At 41.7% G+C, this 20,792-nt stretch overlaps 2 protein-coding genes across 4 annotated transcripts in view; one reads left to right on the forward strand and one right to left on the reverse strand.

Annotated features, from left to right (window-relative positions):
- Positions 1 to 11,433, reverse strand: part of LOC143983337 (uncharacterized) — a 37,796-nt gene extending 26,363 nt beyond the window's left edge. The window contains exons 1-2 of one of the 2 annotated variants that reach the window (XM_077482907.1): positions 11,391 to 11,433; positions 4,519 to 4,587 (exon numbers count right to left, since the gene is read on the reverse strand). In XM_077482907.1, the coding sequence (XP_077339033.1) occupies positions 4,519 to 4,587; positions 11,391 to 11,418 (97 nt within the window). In that variant the 5' untranslated portion in view covers positions 11,419 to 11,433. Of the gene's footprint in view, positions 1 to 4,518; positions 4,588 to 8,498; positions 8,649 to 11,390 lie in introns of those variants that run through there. The other variant, XM_077482916.1, reaches the window with a different exon arrangement.
- LOC143983309 (uncharacterized) overlaps positions 10,599 to 20,792 on the forward strand; it is an 87,523-nt gene continuing 77,329 nt past the window's right edge. For both annotated transcript variants that reach the window (XM_077482847.1, XM_077482855.1), the window contains exons 1-2: positions 10,599 to 10,815; positions 15,252 to 15,379. In XM_077482847.1, coding sequence (XP_077338973.1) covers positions 10,705 to 10,815; positions 15,252 to 15,379 — 239 coding nt within the window. In that variant the 5' untranslated portion in view covers positions 10,599 to 10,704. The remainder of the gene's footprint in view (positions 10,816 to 15,251; positions 15,380 to 20,792) is intronic.

A 20,792-nucleotide genomic window follows, 5' to 3' on the forward strand; every position in this document is an offset into this window, starting at 1 on the left:
TGTAGCGCTATAAAAAAGAAAAGTAACCTATTTATAACTACTTAGTGATATAACAATATTATATAAGTGTCAAAATTAAAAGACATTCAATGATGCTTCTCAGACTGCACCACACTTGCATAGATTCGTGAAAAAAATACAGTGAATGTGAAAAAGTCCAAAAAAATCAATAAATGATATACAAAAAAAGTCTATTATTCGATTTAAATTAAATCCAATCCACACGTGAGAGGGAAAGAACCATCCACCTTCTTCTTATGAAGACCACATGCAGGCACCCTGTGGCATTTCCATCACCAAATAGGATGTAAGCTTACCAAATTGAATGGATCCAAACGAATATACATTCGAAGGATCAATCAGGCTTTTGAACACTCTTGTATAGAGCTATCCAACATAAAAGACTCTCCAGGGAATTTTCAACCAGGTACTCAAACGATGGGAAAATCTTCCGCTTTAAACTCCAACGCACATTGTAGAACTCATACAGAAAGAAAATGAGGGCCACAATAGTGTAAATCCGTAAAAAAATTTTTTAATAAAATAAGTAATGAACTTACATGTATCCAATGAATTAAGCGCTTATATCATATAAAAATAGAGCTGCAGTAGGAGTCCCGACGCGTTTCGTCCTCAAAAGACGTCATCTGGGGACCCCAGATGACGTCTTTTGAGGACGAAACGCGTCGGGACTCCTACTGCAGCTCTATTTTTATATGATATAAGCGCTTAATTCATTGGATACATGTAAGTTCATTACTTATTTTATTAAAAAATTTTTAAACGGATTTACACTATTGTGGCCCTCATTTTCTTTCTGTATGAGTTCTACAATGTGCGTTGGAGTTTAAAGCGGAAGATTTTCCCATCGTTTGAGTACCTGGTTGAAAATTCCCTGGAGAGTCTTTTATGTTGGATAGCTCTATACAAGAGTGTTCAAAAGCCTGATTGATCCTTCGAATGTATATTCGTTTGGATCCATTCAATTTGGTAAGCTTACATCCTATTTGGTGATGGAAATGCCACAGGGTGCCTGCATGTGGTCTTCATAAGAAGAAGGTGGATGGTTCTTTCCCTCTCACGTGTGGATTGGATTTAATTTAAATCGAATAATAGACTTTTTTTGTATATCATTTATTGATTTTTTTGGACTTTTTCACATTCACTGTATTTTTTTCACGAATCTATGCAAGTGTGGTGCAGTCTGAGAAGCATCATTGAATGTCATTTAATTTTGACACTTATATAATATTGTTATATCACTAAGTAGTTATAAATAGGTTACTTTTCTTTTTTATAGCGCTACACTATAACTTAACATTTGGAATTCTGTTCACTGTTTTATATCCTTGTGATCGTGTTAGCAGCTTCTTTTTGTTTATAGTTTTTGGGGATAGCGCAGTGTTGATTGTCATTCAGGTACAAATTTGGTTTTTGCCTCAGAACAGTAAATGTGTTCTGAGGGTTAATTGTATAGGTTTAACTTCGACATCAGTTAGTGAGGTGCACATGACAGGCTCAGAACTAGGCCTGGTTGGATGTTTAAGCTATCAACTTCCCAGAGCCATTTAGTGGGTGCGCCGGGCCCCGCTGAGGAGACCGGGGAAGGGTACTTAAGGTGTTGAAGTCACGTGTTCCGGGTTTGTTCGTGAGGCCTTAGCGGTCTGTTCCTGATTCTGGACCGGGGTAGCCCAGCGAGGGGTTCCGGTCACGGGAACGCAACATGCTTCAGTTGGTTAACCTCAATAGACCCGCCTGGTCTGGGGTAGGGATCCGTCTGTTCCCGAGTCTCGGAAATGGCTGGTCCGAGGCGCAGTAACTGATGGAGGATTCAAGGTGCCCGGGTGTGCTCTCGGCTTGGAGGGGCACCGCAGCTCGTTTAAGTGACCGGGGGAGGACTCTTCAGAGGAGGGCCAACAAGCTGGCATCCTGAGAAGTGCCTGGTTACTGAGTTGTGAAGGACACTGACGAATTCACGCTTTTTCCAGTACTGTCAAGGAGACAGAGAACGTTTCAGGTACTGAGGAAAAAGGTTCCTGTTCACTTTCAGTTACAACTTGTTCAAGGTCAGAGATTTAACAAGTTATGAGTTAAAGCACTGATTGCCATAATCTCTGGCTAGAGATTTGTTCAGCCTTGAAGTGGCCAGCTGCGAGTGGCTACTCTCTGGGTTGTATTAGAGACTTTGTGATATTTGCAGTTCAAGGTGCCTGAGTTTTTTCACCCTTGCCATCTGTTCCCAAATGAGACTGTGTTGTTGGACGTTACCCCTGCAAATAAAAACCTTTCAAAAGGACTTTCTTGGTGTCGGCGTCCAAGGTTGTTGGGTACTAACTGTGGGAACCCCTAGACGTGGAAGAACAAGCCAATCAGAGGTAATCGGTAAGCCCAAAAGTTAAGGCCGCCCTGCAAAGGGTTATGGCTGTTACATGTAAAATTGTCACAAAAGCATTTATTAAGAGGAAGTATTGCACTTACGTAAAACGCACCTTAAAAAGCATCCAATAGCAGTGGAAGTTTAGCCTAAAATGAATTATCTCTAAATCTACTTGCAGCCACATTCTAAGACTAACCTATCTAGCCATGTAAAGTAAAAATCACTATACATAAATTTTCTGCATCCGATCCGGTCCGATCTCCATGCTGTGTACACGAGGCAGCCAACAATAGCTGGGAAATGCCTGAGAAGTGACATCACTCATAGAGTTACTATGGGGCTTCCCTTGTCGGCTGCCTCTTCTGCATCCACTTACACAATGAAGCCGCCGCGGACAGCTCCGCGTGAAACGGAAACGGAACGGCTTCCGAAAAGGTATGTTTAGCGATTTCTTCTTCACAGGGATAAATAGGTTAGTCTAAGAATGTGGCTCCATGTAGGTTTAGAGTTAGTTCGTTTTAAGCTGAACTTCTACTACTTCTACTTTAAGGCTGGGTTCACACGTAGTGCGGACACGGCTCACGGCAAGGGGCCGGTTCGTCGCTTTTCTCCTATTCAGGGATGAATCAGGCCTGAATTTTTAATTCGGAAGTGAAACAGAGCCAAAGAAACACAGGACCCCTGTGCAATCTGCTCCACAGCCGCCACTGAGATGTGTGAACCGAGAAATCCGCGTCCAATTTACACTAGTGTGAACCCAGCCTAAAGGATGTTCTACTGATGACTTGGTGCCAGATACCACAGCATACCTTCAGATGGCCATGCCTCAATGGGTTGGGGCTGTTTTGGTGTCAAAATGGGAACCTGAACAGAATTAGATAGGTGGTCATAAAGTTATGGCTGACCAGTGTATGTATTTTATCTGTGTACAGTAAAACCTTGGTTGGAACATTTTTAAATACATTTTGACTTTATATACAAACAATGTCTTGATATACGAGTAGTGTCATGTCACAACTGAGTATAAAAGAGAAGAGAGGCACCTCTAATTGTAGTAATATGTTTACATTTAATGAAGGTACAACATATAGCAACTCACATGTTTGATGATAAAAACAGGCACATCTAAGTATGCAGGCATCCAGGGTAAAGCTGTCCACATAGACCATCCCATGCACTGCCATCGTCGTCATCCCTTCCACGCTGCGCTCCACGAGCGGTTTAATCGCTCTACTGCAGGGTAGTCTTCCTGGTCACAATTGCAGACTGACATTGGTGAGAGCCAGCGTGTGCGGGGAATGGTCTATGTGGGCAACTTTACCCCGGATGCCTGCATACTTAGATGTGCCTCTTTTAATGATCAACCATGTGAGTTGCTAAATGTTGAACCTTCATTAAATGTAACCATATTGCTACACTTAGAGGCGCCTCTCTTCTCTTTTATACCTTGTAGCTCCTGCTGGATTTTGCTTCTAATCCCCTTGTGGAGGCTTCCATTTGTGAATGGACATATTATGGTCACACAACCTATCACATTGCTATAATCTTTTTATATGGCCTATAAACTGAAGGACTTATGAATAAATGGTTGTGGAACGAATCATCTGAGTTTCTATGATTTCTTATGGGGAAATTTGCTTTGATATACAAGTGCTTTGGATTACAAGCATGTTTCTGGAATGAATTATGCTCGCAATCCAAGGTTTTACTGTTTATCTGTTTGCCTGGAGTTAGGCTTTAAGGCGTTTGTAAACTCTAGATATGAAATAAGCATATCTCACTTGTGCTATGTCGAGCCTGTAGGACATTAAAGTGGATCTAAAGTCTAAAAGTTTTTTTTAACTTTAATGCAGTGTTTTCCAAACTCTAGCCCAGGGACCAGATGTGGCCCTTTGCTTGCCTATATTCGGCCCTTTGGATGCTATTCCTCCAAATGACCCCAATGATGGGCCACTATTCCTCCCACCGATACTAACAATGAGGCACTATTCCTCTAACTAACCCCAATGATGGGGCACCATTCCTTCCACTGATGAATGAGGCACTGTAACAATGGGGAACAATTCCTGCCATAAAAAAGAAAAAATGATAAGGTAAGGTTTACACTGGCCACAATCTGCCAAATATTAAAGAGCACTCACCTGCTGACACCAGGCAGAAAATTAAACTCAGACACAGCAGATGCTTCATAGTACTGGTACCTTTAATGCCTGCAAAAAGTTAGACAACAGAATCTTTAGTGCCTATTAGACAATTTGTTTCGGTCTGAATACAAATTCGGACAAACTTTTGGTGATTCAGATTCAGATGTATCCGAACCTCCGAATAAGATAGTAATCAATTTTTTTTTTATTTTTTATTGTTAGTAAAATTCCAAATTTTTTGAAAGAATTGAATTTAGATCGATCGAAAAATAAACGACCAATTAGAATTCTTTGTTAAGAATAGCTGTTTGTTTATCATTGGGCAGGGAAGCCGGCTGGCGCATCCTTAACAACCGATGACTTATTAGCTGTCAGCGAGCTTCCACACTGACAGCTGAAATGTAAACAAAACAATGCCAGCAATAGAAAAATCCAACAAAATACAGCGTGGGGTCCCCATACTCCCCCCCCCCCCCCCCTCCCAATCCATACCAGGCCCTTCCGGCTCTGGTGTGGATTCTAAGGCAAACCCCATGATAAAATAATAAAATAAAAAAAACGTCATGGGGTCCCCAAAATTCCATACCAGACCCTTATCCGAGCATGCAGCCTGGCAGGCCAAGGGGGGGGGGGCAAGTGAGCGCCCCCCTTCTAAACCATACCAGGCCACATGCCCTCAACATGGAGGGACCCCCAGATACCAGTTCCCCTCTATGCGAATGAGTATATGGTACAAAAATTTGTAAGAAAGTGAATAAAGACAGTATACGAGTTTTTGACAATTCCTATATTAACCTCCCTGGTGGTATGATTCAGTCCGGTTTTAGGTGCTGAAAGCGGTACAATTATTTAGCATGGGAATTTGGCGTTTTATTTTGTAGTCCTGTAATTCTTAGGAATAACTCTCTTAAATCTGTTCAAACCAGAGTTTAGCAGACATCCCGGGTATGATAAAGTTTACAATATAATAAAGAATACAAAAAATTATTCAATAATGTAATCAAATCCAAAAACACTGAAAAAGGGACACTTTTTGGTTGCTATGGGCAATCTCCAAATTCCAGGCAGAAAACAGTATTTATTATATTTATAATATAAAAGTGCATGCAGGGCATTGCACAGACCACTAGGGACAAAGGGGGTGTGTATTTTTTAATACAGCACTGTAATCTGTAAGATTACAGTGCTGTGTGTGTTTTTTGTGTATTTTTACTTTTTTGAATTTGCCGCCGTTCTCCGCTCCCGTGCGCCGTAACGTCGCAGGGAAAGGAGCTCGGCGGCATTCGGCACTGTGAATCGAGCGGAGGACAGCTCGATCACACAACGCAGAGGACATCGCTGGATCCAGAGGACAAGGTAAGTAAGTCTCCCTGTGTCCTCCCCTGCATCCAGCGAAGCGATCCCGAGTCTGGCTCGGGCTTACCGCTTCTACCAGTAAATTCCTAACCCGAGCCAGACTCGGGATTACCGCTAGGGGGGTTAAAAAAATAAAAAACAATATCCCCCGCTTTGTAAATCAATCATCAATCACCCACTACTACCGCACCCGGAAAAAGCCCAAATAAAACCTCTGGCTTTGATGTGGCCGGACATTATTTTTTATTTTTTAATAGAGGAATCGTCAAAAGCTTGTGTACTGTCTTTATTCACTTTTTACACTTTTTTTGGTGAATGGGTAGGGGTACAATGTACCCCTACCTCCCAACATTTTGAGATGGAAATGAGGGACACCTCCTAACAAATGTATGTAGGCATAGGGCACACCCCTGACACACCCCCTTAAAGGAGAATAAACCAAAAAAAGGTTAATTAAATTCACAAGGACTTTTTTGTACCACTACTATTCTTTTATATTGGCTTTTAAAATGTGCAGATGCAGTAATTTAGAAATTAGATGAAAGGTTTAGCACTGGGAAACACTTTTTGAAAGATAAAAAGTGCATTTTATATACAACTATATAGATCAGACCAAAATGAGGGACAAATGAGGAGGAATGAGGGACAGAGGGACATTGCTCCAAATCAGGGACAGTCCCTCAAAATCAGGGACATTTGGGAGGTATGTGTACCCGATACTCATTCACATGGATGGGGGTCTGTGGGTGGCCCCCCACCCACAGATCCCCACAACCACAGCCCAGGGTTGTGGGGAAGAGGCCCTTGTCCCCATCAACATGGAGACGAGGTACTTTGGTGTGGGGGGGGGCAGAGTCCCCCCTGTCCCAAAGCACCCCCTCCATGTTGACGGCATGTGGCCTAGTATGTTTCAGGAGGGGAGATGGGGCGCTCGCTCGTCTCCTCCCCTTTCCTGGCCTGCCAAGCTGCATGCTTGAATAAGGGTCTGGTATGCCTATATACATGGTTAGAGTTTTGCCCTATAACTTCATGTCTAGTGTTTGAACACCACAATAGAAATTGACTTAAATTTTATATTCTCTCCCCATTATGAGTTTTTCCTTCAAATGCTCCAGTTTCCCCCAATCCAAAAATGTAGTAGTGGGTCGATGGACATCCTCTCAGATTGGTCTCGTATGTGTATGAGGGCATACGATGGTGAGTTCTGTCCTGGAACAGGGACTGACATTAATAGATCTATGTACTACTACTTAATAAAGAATAATATGGGGCTGATTTACTAAAGGCAAATAGTCTGTGCACTGCAAGTGCTCTAAATCTGAAAGGAACATGTAAGAAAAAAAAAACATTTTTGCTTGTGCATGTCATGATTGGATGATTGGATGATTGAAATCAGCAGAGCTTCCCCTCAGATCTAGCCCAACTGCACTTGCAGTGCACAGTACGGTATATTTGCCTTTAGTAAATCAATCTCCAAGTTGGCACCATATAAATAGTAAAAATAAATAGACAAAAATAAATGTGTTTAACCTCTTAGTGATGGAAGGTAAAATAAATCTGAACACAATTTTGCAACTTTGACATATGTTAGTAAAAGTGTTCTACGCAGGTTACAGAAGTAAAAAAAGAAAAAAAAAACATACAGAATGAAAACTTTGGGGTGGATTTACTAAAGGCAAATAGACTGTGCACTTTGCAAGTGCAGTTACTCCAAAGCTTAGTAAAGGAGGGGAAGCTCTACTGACTTCCATCATCCAATCACGTGCAAGCAAAAGTGCTGTTTTTTTTCTTCCCTTGCATGTGATTGGATATTCTTTGCAAAGTGAATCTCATTTACTAAGCTCTTAGGCAACTGTGCTTATAAAGTGCACAGTATATTTGTCTTCAGTAAATTCACCACACTGACTGCTACAATTACTACAAATATTATGTTAATAATAATAATAATAATAATCATAATATATTTGCATTGAATACATTTTTGTTCAAGTCATAATAATAATATTAATAACAATAATAATAATAATAATAATAGTAATACATTATTATTATTAATTATTATTATTATTATTACTAATAATAATTATAATATCTTTCCATTCAAAATGAGATGTATTCTAAATTTATTCATGTATATGTACATAATAATAATAATGGCCATCATAATAATAATCATATTATTATTAATCAAAAAGGAGATATGTTATATTTGTGTTCAAATATTAATATTAATAATAATAATAATAATAAGAAGAAGAATTATAATAATACCAATATGAATAATAATGAATTTTATTATTAGAAATACTATTACTATTATTATTTATATTATTAATATTATTTATATTTTAACAAAAATAAACTTTATCATTTACATTTAATAAGCTATGTTAGAAATGTTCTACTGTTGTCAGTCCCACCGAATGTACCCGTTACCTGTTTCATATTAAATATATATACAATAAATATATTATATGAAGCAGGCCTTTTTCCTCATCCCCTTAAAATTATGAGGAAGACATTGCACATTATTCTTTTACAACAAGAGAACTCTCATTTGCTTTCATTTGAGTAACAAATATTGATAGAAGGTCCTGACAAGGATCCACAAACAGACATACCTGTGCTAATTCCCAGGTAAAGGTGTATCTCCCTCGGTGGCACCCAAAAGTATACCAGGCTCACCAGGATCTCCAAACACTCAAATAAAAACTTTCCAGAAGAAGGCGGTGCACGTTGTGAAGGTGAGGCTTAAGTTATATAACATTATTTAACAGTGTGTATGAACAGGAGCAGGTATATGACATTGATACACATATATATATATATGTGCTGGACTGTGCCGGATAACTCTTCAAGGTCAAGAGTTTGCATTTTCTGAACTGTCCTAAAATCATGTGACAACACTGAAGAAATGACACTTTGCTACAATGTAAAGTAGTGAGTGTACAGCTTGTATAACAGTGTAAGATTTGCTGTCCCTCAAAATAACTCAACACGCCATTAATGTCTAAACCGCTGGTAACAAAAGTGAGTACACCCCTAAGTGAAAATGTCCAAATTGGGCCCAAAGTGTCAATATTTTGTGTGGCCACCATTATTTTCCAGCACTGCCTTAACCCTCTTGGGCATGGAGTTCCCCAGAGCTTCACAGGTTGCCACTGGAGTCCTCTTCCACTCCTCCATGATGACATCACAGAGCTGGTGGATGTTAGAGACCTTGCGCTCATCCACCTTCCATTTGAGGATGCCCCACAAATGCTCAATAGGATTGACATGCTTGGCCAGTCCATCATCTTTACCCTCAGCTTCTTTAGCAAGGCAATGGTCATCTTGGAGGTGTGTTTGGGGTCGTTACCATGTTGGAATACTGCCCTGCTTCCCAGTCTCCGGAGGGAGGGGATCATGCTCTGGTTCAGTACGTCAAAGTACATGTTGGCATTCATGGTTCCCTCAATGAACTGTAGTTCTCCAGTGCTGGCAGCACTCATGTAGCCCCAGACCATGACACTCTCACCACCATGCTTGACTGTAGACGCACTTGTCTTTGTACTCCTCACCTGGTTCCCGCCACACGCTTGACACCATCTGAACCAAATAAGTTTATCTTGGTCTCATCAGACCACTTACAGTAATTGCCTTTCTGTTTCCTTATGAGAGAATTTGGAGGAGAGGAGGACACAGAGGCTTCATCCATTAACTAAGGGTTCCTATTTGGATATCCCTCCAGTGCATTAGACCATCTTTTTAAATAAAGAGGTCATAGCCATCTGGTGAGCAGCTTTCATGTCTGAGCATTTTCATGTTATATCATGTTGTATGGTGAAGGATTTCTTCTCTGCCATCAAGATTTTAGTCATTACTAATTTTCACTATGGACTTTTTCAATGTTATATTTTTATTCACTCGTTCATCCAAACATTGCACTTTATATTTGCACTGATTTATTAATCTATGGTCTATATTAGTTTTTTCTAGTTAGGTATTCATTTTCACTTTATTTGCACATGTCATTTTATTCCATGTTATATGGTCGTATAGAGAAGGCACATATTATTATCACACAGCGCCCCTTATCACTTATTTCTCTAATAGGACCTGCAGTTGTTTTGTACAACCGCTGCATCCTCATAGACTAACAGGCGGCTCCAACCTTAATAAACCATTCTCGCTGTATGGGTGAGAGGACCCATGTATATAAGCACTTAAGCAAGGTCCATCAAAACATGGATGAGCATGTTTGGGGTGGAGGAACTTGACTGACCTGCACAGAGTCCTGAACTCAACCCGATAGAAGACCTGTGGGATGAGTTAGAGTGGAGACTGCGAGCCAGGCCTTCTCCTCCACATCAGTGCTTGACCTCACAAATATACTTCTGGAAGAATGGTCAAACATTCCCATAGACACACTCCTAAACCTTGTAAACAGCCTTCCCAGAAGAGTTGAAGCTGTTATAGCTGCAAAGGGTTGGGTCAACTCAAAATTGAACCCTATGGACTAAGACTGGGATGCCATTAATGTTAATTTGTGTGTAAATCATGTCCCTTAAGAATACTGTGGGACTGGTAGAAGTTGCCGGAGGTCCATGTACTCCGCCAAGCGTTCCATGGCTTTGACTGGACACTTTGTTTACTTCTGTCCACAGGAATTTGGCTAATATTTGACCAGGACAGACCGCAGTTATCCTCTTGTCGTTTGCGGACCAAAGGTCAGTGGGCACTGGTAGAGGAGGAGGTGATGAAGTGTAGGCAAGGCAATGCTTTTTTATAAGACTATATAAGAAATTGTAACAATAATTGTCAGCGGTGTCACTGTCACCAATAACCATGGGGACTGTCCCTCTCCTTTTGTCACTCTTTTTGCTTCTGCACATCACCTATGGAAACCCTGTGGACTGCAGAACTCAAATTAAAGGGACCCCCCCTAACTTTACCCAGGTGAGTGAGCTAGAGACATTAATTCTTTGGTGGGAGAGAACAAAATCTCTGCTCTAAACAACATTTCTATAGTTTAGCTCCGTAAATACAACTTATTAAAGAAAATATGTGTTCCCCAGATCCTGCTCTAGCATTATTAAAGCTGCGAACTGAATGTCACCCATCCAATTTCTGTACAATTGTAGCAGAAAAATTACTATAACGGGATTTTAGAGAGTGGAGCTGGCACCCAATCCATCCAAAGTACTTGCTCTGCTTAAAATCCATTATGCATATAAAAGGGACCTTTCTATCATATCAAAATCAATAACCACCTTTGAATACTCCTGGAAAGCTTGGGTTGACTGGTGTAATTAATGTCTTACTTAATACACAATCATATAATGCTACTATTGTGCCTTTTTCCTTAAATTTCTTGTTTGTCCCAATGGCCCTGCAGAGCTTAGGTGGGACTACCTGACTGATGCTCCATGTTCATTTTGTAACGTTTAAGAGTTTGCTGTTCTGACTTTTCTATGTTTAAAATTGAGAATTCTCCATAAGAATGATTGAAAAGAAAATCTGTGTGCCCTTACTTTGCAAAGCAGGCGGAATTATACCCATGGCGTGAGATGCTTGTTTGGTAGTGGAGGAATAAGGAAACGTCTGCCTTTGGGGAGTTAAAACAGAGCTCACAGACCACAATACTGCTGGCCACCACTAGAGGCCGACTCACCCAAAACACACAGGTAGGCATAGACCTTGCAGAAATCGACAGCACTACCGAAAAGGTTATAGAGACGCTTAGTGATTACCACACACTTATGAGATTCCTCAACCTATACTGCAAGCTGGAAACCCTGCATGATCAACTTTTCCACTGTGCCCACATACCCATGCCAGATACATTATTTTAGCTTGCCACCACCTGTAGTTTGTCAGCTGACTGGTGTGCTATCTGGGGTTGTAAGGGGTGCTGCACTGCATGCAATATTTAGGTCAGACACCAGCATCATCATAACACATGCCTATCCAGGGCATTTAGGGCAGCCACAGCATTCAGAAGGGGGCAAAAATCTACTTGTCTTTAGACCTGCTCCTTCTTCCTCCCACTGTCATGCTAGCACAGTCATGCTATGGTGAAGATGAGAAGGTAGAACCCTCTTGTGAAATATTGGGGGGGGGGGGCTACTGAGGACTGTTATCTAAAGGTGGGAGGGGGGGATTGAGGACTCTGATGTGAAAGAGGATCTGAGGACTCCGGTATAAGGGGGGACTGAAGACTCTGGTGGGAAAGGGGGGTGATGTGATAGGGGATCCCATTTTAGATTGGGGTGCATTAAGATTTTTCATACTTTCAAAGGGTGCTATGACAGAACGAAGGTTTAGAAACACTGTGCTAGGGGAGATTTGGGGTGAGAATTTGTGCTAGGAGGGTGGGATTTGCAGGACGAGGTTTGTGCTAGGAGGGGGGGGATTTGAGGGTGAGGATTTTTGCTAGGATGGAAAAATTGAGAGAAAAGAGAATGTGTACTATGAGAGGTGACTTTTGGGGTGGGGAGAGTTTGTTTTAGGAGGAGGGAATTGGGGGGATTTGAGCTAGTAGGTGGAATTGGAGGCGGGGGGGCAAAGATTTGTGCTGAAAGGGGGGATTTGGAGTGGGAAGAGGAGGAGGAATTTTTGCACACAGGGCATTCAACAGATCTTCTCCTCCCAATACAGCACATAGTTGAAATCTGATTATTTTACAGACACGGCCTGTGGGGGTTATTTACGAAAGGCAAATCCACTTTGCCCTGAAAGTGCACTTGGAAATGCAGTCACTCTAAATCTAAGGGGTAGATCTGAAATGAGTGGAAGCTCTGCTGATTTTATCATCCAATCATGTGCAAGCTAAAATACTGTTTTTTATTCTCCCTGCATGTTCCCCTCGGATCTACAGCAAATTTACTTCCAAGTGCACTTTCAGTGCACTTTAAAGTACACGTGCAGTGCAAAGTGGATTTTCCTTTAGTAAATAACCCCCAGTGTGTAGCTGGCTGCTCTGTTGCAGTTGTGGCCTGTAAAATTGCCAGATTGGAATGGCAGCGCAACTGCAATAGCCTGCTGCACACTATGCAGATTGAGCCTGTGTCTGTAAGGGAATCAGATCTCAGCTATCTACTGTGTGGCAGTAGGAGGTCTGCTGAGTGCTCTGCCAGAAGTGACCCTATCTTCTTCTCTGTTGACCCCTGTCATCTAACCTGCTAACTCCCTTTACCCTACCTTGCTGACCCCTGTCCTCTGCCTTACTGACCCTTGTCTTCTGCCATGATAACTTTTGTTCTCTGCTCTGCTGATCCCTATCCTCTGCCCTACCTACCACCTGTACACTGCCCTTCTAATATCTCACCCTCTGTCCTGCTGATCAACTGCACACTGCCCTGCTGCCCCCTGTCCTTTGCCCTGCTAACCCCCTGTACACTGCCCTGCTGCCCCTGTCCTCTGCCCTGCTAACCCCTGTACACTTCCCTGCTGCCCCTGTCCTCTGCCCTGCTAGCCCCCTGTACACTGCCCTGCTAACCCCCTGTAAACTGCCCTGCTACCCCCTGTACACTGCCCTGCTAACCCTCTGTACATTGCCCTACAAACTTCTGAATGTATCCTTTGCCCTGCTGACCCCTTGTACACTGCCCTACTGAGTCCTATACACTGCCCTACTGACTCCTATACGTTGTCTTTCTGATTTTACATCATCTGCTCATTTTCATCTCCCTGTGACCCATATTTTAGGTCTATATGATAGATGAAAACATATTAACTCTGATCCTTGGAAAATGACAAATGCTTGCGGTCTATCTGGAGCCTCAAAGTGTAAAGACCTCTTCCTCCCCCCTGCTTTATTAATTGCAAGGTCTGTAGGCTTCTTTGATGGATTGTGAGGTGATAGCTGATTAATTTGATATAAACCATGATGCTGTCAGAAACCTATTGACAGCTTTGTATTAAAGCAGAACTAAAGCCTCCTCCCCTTTTCAGCTACCATCTTATCCAATGTAAGAGAAGGTGACCACACTCCAGAATGCAGAGGATGAGAAGCTTTATTCCATAAAATCCATGGATACTATCAAAACATGATTACGATATAAACAGACTGCAGGTGAATCTTGCTGCTGTCTGTTTGTATCGTGATCATGTTTTGATAGTATCCATGGATATTATGGAATAAAGCTTTTTGTTCTCTGCAATCTTGAGTGTGGTCACCTTTTCTCTTATATTGGATATTGCGTTCAGACCACGTACTGGACCAGCACCCAGTCATCAGAGGGAGGATCATTTCACCCGGGGCGGCTTTGTCTCTCCCATTCATTGTAAGCTGCCATCATAGTCTCTGATTGATCTGCAACTGCCATGATGCTGCACGTGATCATTTATGGCACCAGCCATTTGATGGTTTGAAAGTTTGCTTGAAAGCACAAACAAGTATCTTAGCATTCCACACATGCTGGGAATGTAACTGTTTTTTTAAAAACATCAAATAAATGGGTTTAGTTCTGCTTTACTTTAGGTTTACAGGTCCGTGCAACACCATTAAATCAATGGGTTTAGTTCTGCTTTACTTTAGGTCTACAGGTCCGTGCAACACCATTAAATCAATGGGTTTAGTTCTGCTTTACTTTAGGTCTACAGGTCCGTGCAACACCATTAAATAAATGGGTTTAGTTCCGCTTTACTTTAGGTCTACAGGTCCGTGCAACTTTTTTTACATTCTAAATTGTGATCATTGTCTAAACCCAATCTTTCTCAACTCTTTACCCCAAAGGGACACCTTAAAAAAATTTTAGTCCTGGGGAACATCTTCTAAAACCAATTCATTGGGGGTCAGTGGGAGAAATGCGGCTTACATTGGTGGTCAGTGGGAAGAGTCAACAGCCAAAACATAACTGATGCCAAGCAGCTGGCTCTGCCACATGGCGTTGGCCCTGGAACCATTCAGGTACCATTAGATGGGAGGTCAATTAGGCCTTGTTCAAGGAAACCTAGCAACCTCTGGAGGAACTTTAAGATTCCATGGAACCCTGGTTCAGATAGGCTGGTCTAAACTATGAAGCAATAAACTAAGTAAGAAAATATTATCTGACTTTCAAAGAATGACCACATGGGTCCTTTTTTGTAAAAAATCCTGCTACATATATGACTGTTTTCTGAAATTATACTGAGGAATTGGTATGTGGCCACTTAAAACTTAAGTACTCTGTAAATGTCCTTGCTCTAAAAGGCTCATGTCCTTGTGTCCTTGTGTCCTTGTGTACGAAGGTGATTAGCAATATGCAACGTAGAGAAACCCACAGCAGCCAATCAGGTAAAGCGATTCTGTACAGTATATATCAAATCTCATCATCTTTGCTGTTTGTACTGTTCTGTAGATTGTGTTTGGAAAGCAACGGGGTAAACTAACACCAATGCATGTTTTACAGATAAATGGACTTTGGAACTTTCAGTTATCATCATCAGAGACAGAGTTTAAAATGAAAGGAGTAGTATACATCTTTTCCAGAATTTCTGCAAATGAGAAAGAAGCAAATATCAGTTTTTCCTACAATCCGTAAGTTGCCAGTATTAAAGTAGATGTAAATTACAGCTGAATGACATTTAGTTTGCAGAAGGACTATGTATCATAAACATGGAACATGTCTGTGCACAGGGGTCAAGTCCTGGGGAAAAAAGTGTGGGAACTCCCACCCAAGATCCACTCCCACACCAAAAAAATAAAAAATAAATAAAGGTACGCTCATATGCATATATATTTCACAGAAAATACAGTACATTTATTGTAAAGTGCCAGTTTACAAAAACAAAATAAGTTAAGTTGTCAAACAGAATAATCAACACAATGGGTGATGATCTTTCCCTCGCAGGGAATTTCTAACACAAATACACCCTGTTCCAAATTCAAATACAGCAAATTAGAAAATATCCCACAAACTGGAATAGTCTTGGCAGGGTAAGTATTGCAGAGTATTGGCAGGGTATTGCAGAGTATCAGCGGGGTATGTATTGCAGAGTATTGGCAGGGTATTGCAGAGTATCGGCAGGGTAAGTATTGCAGAGTAAGTATCGCAGGGTATGTAATGCAGAGTATTGGCATGGTATTGCAGAGTATTGGCAGGGTATGTATTGCAGAGTATTGGCAGGGTATGTATTGCAGAGTATTGGCAGGGTATTGCAGAGTATTGGCAGGGTATGGCAGAGTATTGACTGGGTATTGCAGAGTATTGACTGGGTATTGCAGAGTATTGGGTATTGCGGAGTATTGGCAGGGTATTGCGGAGTATTGGCAGGGTATTGCAGAGTATTGGCGGGGTATTGCAGAGTATTGGCGGGGTATTTCACAGTATTGGGTATTGCAGAGTATTGGCAGGGTATTGCAGAGTATTGCAGAGTATTGGCAGGGTATTGCAGAGTATTGGCAGGGTATTGCAGAGTATTGGGTAATGCGGAGTATTGGCAGGGTATTGCAGAGTATTGGGTATTGCAGAGTATTGGCAGGGTATTGCAGAGTATTAGGTATTGCAGAGTATTGGGTATTGCACAGTATTGGCAGGGTATTGCAGAGTATTGGGTATTGCAGAGTATTGGGTATTGCACAGTATTGGCAGGGTATTGCAGAGTATTGGCAAGGTATTGCAGAGTATTGGCAGGGTATTGCAGAGTATTGGTGGGGTATTGCAGAGTATTGGGTATTGCAGAGTATTGGCAGGGTATTGCAGAGTATTGGCAGGGTATTGCAGAGTATTGGCGGGGTATTGCAGAGTATTGGGTAATGCAGAGTATTGGCGGGGTATTGCAGAGTATTGGGTAATGCAGAGTATTGGGTAATGCAGAGTATTGGCGGGGTATTGCAGAGTATTGGGTAATGCAGAGTATTGGCGGGGTATTGCAGAGTATTGGGTAATGCAGAGTATTGGTGGAGTAATGCAGAGTATTGGTGGGGTATTGCAGAGTATTGAGTAATGCAGAGTATTGGTGGAGTAATGCAGAGTATTGGGTAAAGCAGAGTATTGGTGGAGTAATGCACAGTATTGGTGGAGTAATGCAGAGTATTGGCAGGGTATTGCAGAGTATTGGGTAATGCAGAGTATTGGTGAAGTAATGCAGAGTATTGGTGGAGTAATGCAGAGTATTGGTGGGGTATTGCAGAGTATTGAGTAATGCAGAGTATTGGTGGAGTAATGCAGAGTATTGAGTAATGCAGAGTATTGGTGGAGTAATGCAGAGTATTGGTGGGGTATTGCAGAGTATTGAGTAATGCAGAGTATTGGTGGAGTAATGCAGAGTATTGAGTAATGCAGAGTATTGGTGGAGTAATGCAGAGTATTGGTGGGGTATTGCAGAGTATTGGTGGAGTAATGCAGAGTATTGAGTATTGCAGAGTATTGGTGGAGTAATGCAGAGTATTGGGTAAAGCAGAGTATTGGTGGAGTAATGCACAGTATTGGTGGAGTAATGCAGAGTATTGGCAGGGTATTGCAGAGTATTGGGTAATGCAGAGTATTGGTGAAGTAATGCAGAGTATTGGTGGAGTAATGCAGAGTATTGGTGGGGTATTGCAGAGTATTGAGTAATGCAGAGTATTGGTGGAGTAATGCAGAGTATTGAGTAATGCAGAGTATTGGTGGAGTAATGCAGAGTATTGGTGGGGTATTGCAGAGTATTGAGTAATGCAGAGTATTGGTGGAGTAATGCAGAGTATTGAGTATTGCAGAGTATTGGTGGAGTAATGCAGAGTATTGGTGGGGTATTGCAGAGTATTGGTGGAGTAATGCAGAGTATTGAGTATTGCAGAGTATTGGTGGAGTAATGCAGAGTATTGGGTAATGCAGAGTATTGGTGGAGTAATGCAGAGTATTGGGTATTGCAGAGTTTTGGCGGAGTAATGCAGAGTATTGGAGGGGTATTGCAGAGTATTGGGTAATGCAGAGTATTGGGTAATGCAGAGAATTGGGTAATGCAGAGTGCAACTTAACATACTAGTGACTAACCTGGTTTATTTCTTGGGAGAGAAGTAAACTGGTAGCAGTGCAGCGGCTGTGGCCCCAGGAGGCCTGGACTGTCTGGCACTGGGTAGAGGGGAGGGAGGAGACAGTCCGGATCCCAGCGGCGTGTGTCTGTCGCTGGATGCGCTGACTCCAGTGCGTGCCCATGTGTACGGCCGACGTCATGTGACCGGTTGCTAGACGCGGAGCGGCCCTAGCCTAGCAACCAGTCACTCGGGCGGCAGAGGAGCGGCAGACTACGCACTGAATAGCCTCAGGCGGCTAATGGGAACGGCGTTCCCATTGTGGAAATAGTACGGGAACGCCATTCCCATGCGTTCCCACAGGACTCGAGCCCTGGGCATAGGTGCTTGCAGACTACATCTGGAAACATGTAACAGAGTGATAAAACAGGAGCACAGCTGGGAGACTTGTCACCCTATAACAGGAAGTGTCTGGACAAGGATCTCCATAGCAGAATCACCCTGTATTATTTTAATGGAAGCTGGAGAATTAAAAATAGGAAAAATTACTTTTGAAGTTACGCTAACAAGCTTAAAACCGGGCACTTTCACCCCCTTTCTGCCCAGGCCAATTTTCACCTTTCAGCATTGTCCCACTTTGAATGAGAATTGCGCAGCCATGCAACACTGCACCCACATTTTTTAGACAGAGCTTTCTTTTGGTGGTACTGTATTTATTTTTTGCTAAAGACCAAAAATTTTGAAAAAAGTTTTTCTAATTTCTAATATAAAATTTAGCAAATAAGCATTTTTTTCTTCTTCACTGATGTGCGCTGATGAGACTGCACTGATGAGACTACACTGATGGGCACTTATGAGGCTTCATTGATGGGCACTGATGAGGCTGCACTGATGAAACTACACTGATGACACTGCACTGATGGGCACTGATGAGGTTGCACTGATGAGACTACACTGATGATACTGCACTGATGGGCACTGATGAGGCTACACTGATGACACTGCACTGGTGGGCACTTATGAGGCTTCATTGATAGGCACTGATGAAGGTACACTGATGACACTGCACTGATGGGAACTTATGAGGCTTCATTGATGGGCACTGATGAGGCTGCACAGACGAGGCTGCCCTGATGGGCACTGATGGGCACTAATAGGTGTCATTGATGGTTGTGATAGGCTGCACTAATGGGCACTGATATGCAGAACTGAAGGGCAATGATAGGTGGCACTGATGGGCAGTGATAGGCGGCACTGATGGGCACTGATAGGCGGCACTGATGGGCAATGATAAACTGCACTGATGTGCACTTATGGGGCTGCACTGATAATCAGGGCACTGATCATCAGTGCCCTGATTATCAGTGTAAATGCTGTATTCCCTGTGCCCTGTCAAATCACCTCTCCTTTCCTCACACACTCTCTCTGTGTGAGGAAAGGAGAGGCGATAATCTGCAAGACTGTTTACGTGTGACCAGTTGTGATTGGTCATAGCTGATCACATGGTAAAGGGTCACTGTGATTGGCCAAGGGACACAGCAATCACAGACACTTCCTGATGCGTGCCCCAGGGGGGATGTGAGAAGTGCGTTCTCAGGAGGACATCCAGGGAGACAAATTTAGACAGAAGCCAATGACCCTCTCAGCACATCCTAGGAGTGTGGGAGCAAACCGGAGTACCCGGAAAGAAACCCATGCAGGCACAGGGAGAACATGCAAACTCCAGGCAGGTAGTGTCGTGGTTGAGATTCAAAATGACAGCCCCAGTGCTGCTAGGCAAAAGTGCTATCTACCTAGCCACTGCGCTACAGAAAGTAAGAAAAAAGCTTGTTATTTTTTTCAAAATGGTTGGTCTTTCTTTCCTTTTTATAGTAAAAAAGCAAAAACCCAGCCGTTGCTAAATGCCACCAAAAGAAATCCCTATTTGTCTTAAAAAAATTATGTAAAGTTATTTTGGCAAGGATATTACATGAGTCATTTTTAGTCAAACTATCACAGCATGGCTTTGTATTGAAGGATTTTTATAGGAGCTGAAATACTGAAACAAAATTATAGCCGCCACATCCCTTTAAATATATAGAATAAATTCAAAAAGTTTCAGTGGGACTTAGAAAAAACAAATGAAAATATGAAAAATCTAAATTTTAATAGATTTTAAAACATATAAATACATAAATTTTATATTTCAAAGAATACATCACAAAGTGCATAAAGATATTTGCAATGCTGATTGGTCTCTACATGCTTTGCCATACAAAATGGGGTTTCTTCAGGAAGACAGTTTATATCAGCCGTTATGCATATAATCACTAGAATGAAAAAAGACAAAAATCAAAAACATACAATATATATATTACAATTTACAGCCATGCAGAATACCATATAGACAAAAATTGGCTTTAAGAGCTGACCTGCGCATTCAATGAAAATGATGATCCAAAAGTAAGTGGATAAAAGAGGATCAGTTTTGATGATACCATAGAGAGGGGTAAATCAGTAAGGAAAACAATACCCACTGGGGTCCGTTTGTCAAATAAAAAACAATAATAAATAATGTATTCAAATAACTCAATAACAGAGCTCAATCAAAGATCCACATAACGAACTTGCCTACCTCAATTTATAAATAAAGAGAGGAGCTAGCAGCTTTCAAAGTGGAAGAGAAATATGAAGAGAAAACTTCAAGATGTAAATATTATCAGGAACCCCTTAAAATAAGATAAGAACCACTTAGCCACAACAAGCCAAATTGCCGTAAAAAAAGTCCTAATAAAGGACACGACTGATGAATAATTACCTGAATATACAACATCCAGAAATTCCAAAATAATAAGCAAAAAGAGGGCAACCTCAAGGTGTATAGATACCAAAGTCCCCTTCTGGAATTAAAATACAAAGTTGATTTTAATCAAATGAATATCTAAACCAAAGATGGCGTCAAGCCATAGTAAAGAACGTTATTATTACCTACTAGCAGACAGACTCCCTCTCTGGTTTA

The sequence above is a fragment of the Lithobates pipiens genome, unplaced genomic scaffold (assembly GCF_037356315.1).
Source record: "Lithobates pipiens isolate NorthernLeopardFrog02 unplaced genomic scaffold, aLitPip1_a1.2 Scaffold_1, whole genome shotgun sequence".
NCBI lineage: Eukaryota > Metazoa > Chordata > Amphibia > Anura > Ranidae > Lithobates > Lithobates pipiens.